At 38.8% G+C, this 3,137-nt stretch overlaps 1 protein-coding gene across 1 annotated transcript in view; it reads right to left on the reverse strand.

The window, feature by feature from the left end:
* Positions 1-320: 320 nt before the first annotated feature.
* The window catches only part of LOC101864328 (TATA-box-binding protein), a 13,538-nt gene continuing 10,721 nt past the window's right edge, over positions 321-3,137 (reverse strand). Inside the window, exons 5-6 of the mRNA XM_035972261.1 lie at positions 2,668-2,759; positions 321-1,423 (exon numbers count right to left, since the gene is read on the reverse strand). Of these exons, the coding sequence (XP_035828154.1) occupies positions 1,253-1,423; positions 2,668-2,759 (263 nt within the window). The 3' untranslated portion in view covers positions 321-1,252. The remainder of the gene's footprint in view (positions 1,424-2,667; positions 2,760-3,137) is intronic.

Here is a 3,137-nt window from a genome sequence, read left to right on the forward strand (position 1 = left end):
ATCTTCCTTTTAGTTTTAGTAAGAGTTTTACAGGGCACTTGCAACACAATAAGGTCATATAGGTGCCGAAGATTAGAGGTGTTACAAGAGAGTAACAAACACAATAAGGTCATATAGGTGCCGAAGATTAGAGGTGTTACAAGAGAGTAACAAACACAAAAAAGGAAGAAGGGGAGATAAAGACGATAGACGTTTGACAGGAAAGAAAAAGCAAGCAAACAACACCAGAGCACCCGCAAACCACCAACTGAAATCTTCCTGATACGTAAAGTAGTAACTGCAATGATACAAGGGCACACAGCAGATGCGAGATACACATATTTTTTTTGTTGTTGCAAAAACTTTCAACACTAAAACACATTCACACACACTCTGAACACAGACTAGTCAACTCAAACACAGTCCAGCTAGGAAAAAGACAAAAGAGTATCAATGCTAGGCTCTATCACATAAATAATGAAACCAGTGAGAGATACATGAAACAATATCATATTATTAAATACCAAAGGAATAATCAAACTCAGCATGCAAGACCTTATGAATTCCAACGAAACTTTTCAAGGCAGAAAACAAAAGTGTCAAAGCAGCACTCTTATCCACTGATTGGATGAAAATCGTGGTCACCAAAGAAGTGGGATATATAAAAACCAAACACACTAAACTTTTTTTCCACAGCATTTAGTATTACTGGGGAACTGCAGCCGCTAGTAGCATACGGTGGACTTGTTCGTTGCACTAACCAAACAAAAAAAACCCAACAAACCAGGCCCCCCCCACACAAAACAAACCACTAATACTAACATACGAAACATCCTCACAAATATCATATCTCTCAATAATGCCACAATATGCTGACACTAGCTAAAAAAAAAAACCCAAGAAGAATTCATGTTGACGCTTACACTTGAAAACGAAATGATGATGGATGCTTGATTTTGCTCTGACCACAAAGGAGACGACATCGTACAAACACACTCAAAATAATGAATCCACATACTTCATATATTCCAGCACACACCTCTATTTTGCTTCATTTTTTAAAAAAATCTTCACGCTCCCAATTGTACATCATCAACAGTCACAAAGAAAATGCAGATTGTAAGTCATGCAGTGAAACTTCACTAATATGTAATGCCTACACACCCAAAAATGCACGGGGAAAGAAAAAAAAAGTAAGAAAGAAATACACCTAAAAATCAACAAAACAAACAAACAAACAAACAGTGTATACACAACTTTTGTCCAGTCACTTTCAGTCGCAGCTCACATCACTGTCAAAGTCTTCTGAGAATTCTGACTCCTCGTCCCCCAGCTCCTCCTCGTCCAAGAACTCGTCTTCCTCGTCATCGCTCACCATCTGAAGCATAGGGTTGCTGATGATAGCACCACCTTTTTTGAAGTATTTCTTTTCTGCCAGAACAACCTGAAGGTGAACAAAAATGATGCTCAACTCAAATTTCATCTTAGTAATTGAAAATAACTCATTCAAAAGACTTGTATCTCGCCTTTAAAATTATCCAAATACTGTAAATGGGCGCTGAAAACATTTGCAATCAATCAAAGACCTGTTTGAATCCAAATCCTTCAAATTACAGAGACCAGGTTCATGTTAATGACATGAGTAGTTATATTGTTGCGGGTTCGAGGGTTCAAACCGCCGGCCCAGGGTTATGTCCTTGGAAAAGGCACTTTACATGAATTTTCCTCACTTCACCCAGGTAAGAATGGGTACCTGGCCATAGACAACGAAAGATCTTGTCAGTATGTTAGTGTTTTAGCACTTACAAATGGCTGCTTCCACTGTATGCTTTCCAGGAAGTTGAGTTTGTTTCAGAAAGCTCTCACGTCTGCTGTAGTAATAGTATAGATTGTGAAGCTTGCTGTTGGGCTGGGATTTGCGCTGTACAAATGCTATCTAACATTATATCCATGCTCTCTAATCACAACACTTAACATAGGTAAAGTATTCTCAAAAGATTGTACTCCTTTTCTAGCTGACCTGGAGACCAAACAAAACAACTTAATACTTGATCAAGGATATTCAACTGAGATGACTTTTGCCCACCTTTTTCTGGTGGAAAAAAAGGGGGTAAATGCGAAAGTATTCTGAAACATAACCCCAACAAATTTCATCAAGGCTCTTTTTAGTTTAGTTTTAGTAGAGTTTTTACGGCGCTCGCAACTGCATAAGGTCATATGAGCGCCAAGGGGTGGATGAGGATGTCAACAGATAAGTCCTTACAGGGAATCAGGCTTACATTGCTTACCTCTCTAGCCTCAATAGCACAAAGTCTGCTTCGACTATCAAGGCACCCCGGAAATAGCGGGTCACAAGAGAGTGACAAACATACAAAAGAAGTTGAGGAAAATGACGATAGTAAGGATTGGGAAAGAAAAAGCAGCAGTTCCCTGTTGTAGTTCAGGCACAGTTATGAGCATGACATTGTTGGATCAGCCCATTTACAATTCTACAGTGCATTAGAACGAGAAATGTCCCCCCCGTTGGGAATGGCCTATAGACACTTCAACCAGTGTCACTTTCCCAGGGGGTAAAATTCAATTTTGGCTCTTTTAATTTCATTCTTTTTTTTCGCAGACAATAATAACATAAAACTCAAAAACAGTAAAACAGCAAAAAGCGTAGAGATTATCAACAATCATTCTGACCTTCTTGTCAATTCTTGAGGACTCCATTTTGAACTGGCAGACGAGGGGATATATGTGCTCTATGGCTAATTGCACATTCAAAACACATGGCGCTGAAATTTTAAAAAAGAAAACAAATTTATAGAATAGCGGAAAAAAACATAGAAGCTGCACAATCAGCTAACAAGTAATTTTATTTCACTTGTGAAACCACAAATCTGGGAAGGGCACAACAGCTGATTTATAAAATGACAGAACAAAGACAGACCTAAAATTGAGACAATTCAAAGGTTCGTTTGTGTGCTTGCTTCTCATCATAGAAGAGAGATGGAGAGGCACACATGAGATAGAAAGAGAGACACGCATAAGAGAGAAAGAGAGACACGCATAAGAGAGAAAGAAAGACACGCATAAGAGAGAAAGAGAGACACATATGAGAGAGAGAGAGGGAGACACATAAGAGAGAAAGAGAGACACACATAAGAGAGAGA

The sequence above is a fragment of the Aplysia californica genome, unplaced genomic scaffold (assembly GCF_000002075.1).
Source record: "Aplysia californica isolate F4 #8 unplaced genomic scaffold, AplCal3.0 scaffold00630, whole genome shotgun sequence".
Classification (NCBI taxonomy): Eukaryota; Metazoa; Mollusca; class Gastropoda; order Aplysiida; family Aplysiidae; genus Aplysia; species Aplysia californica.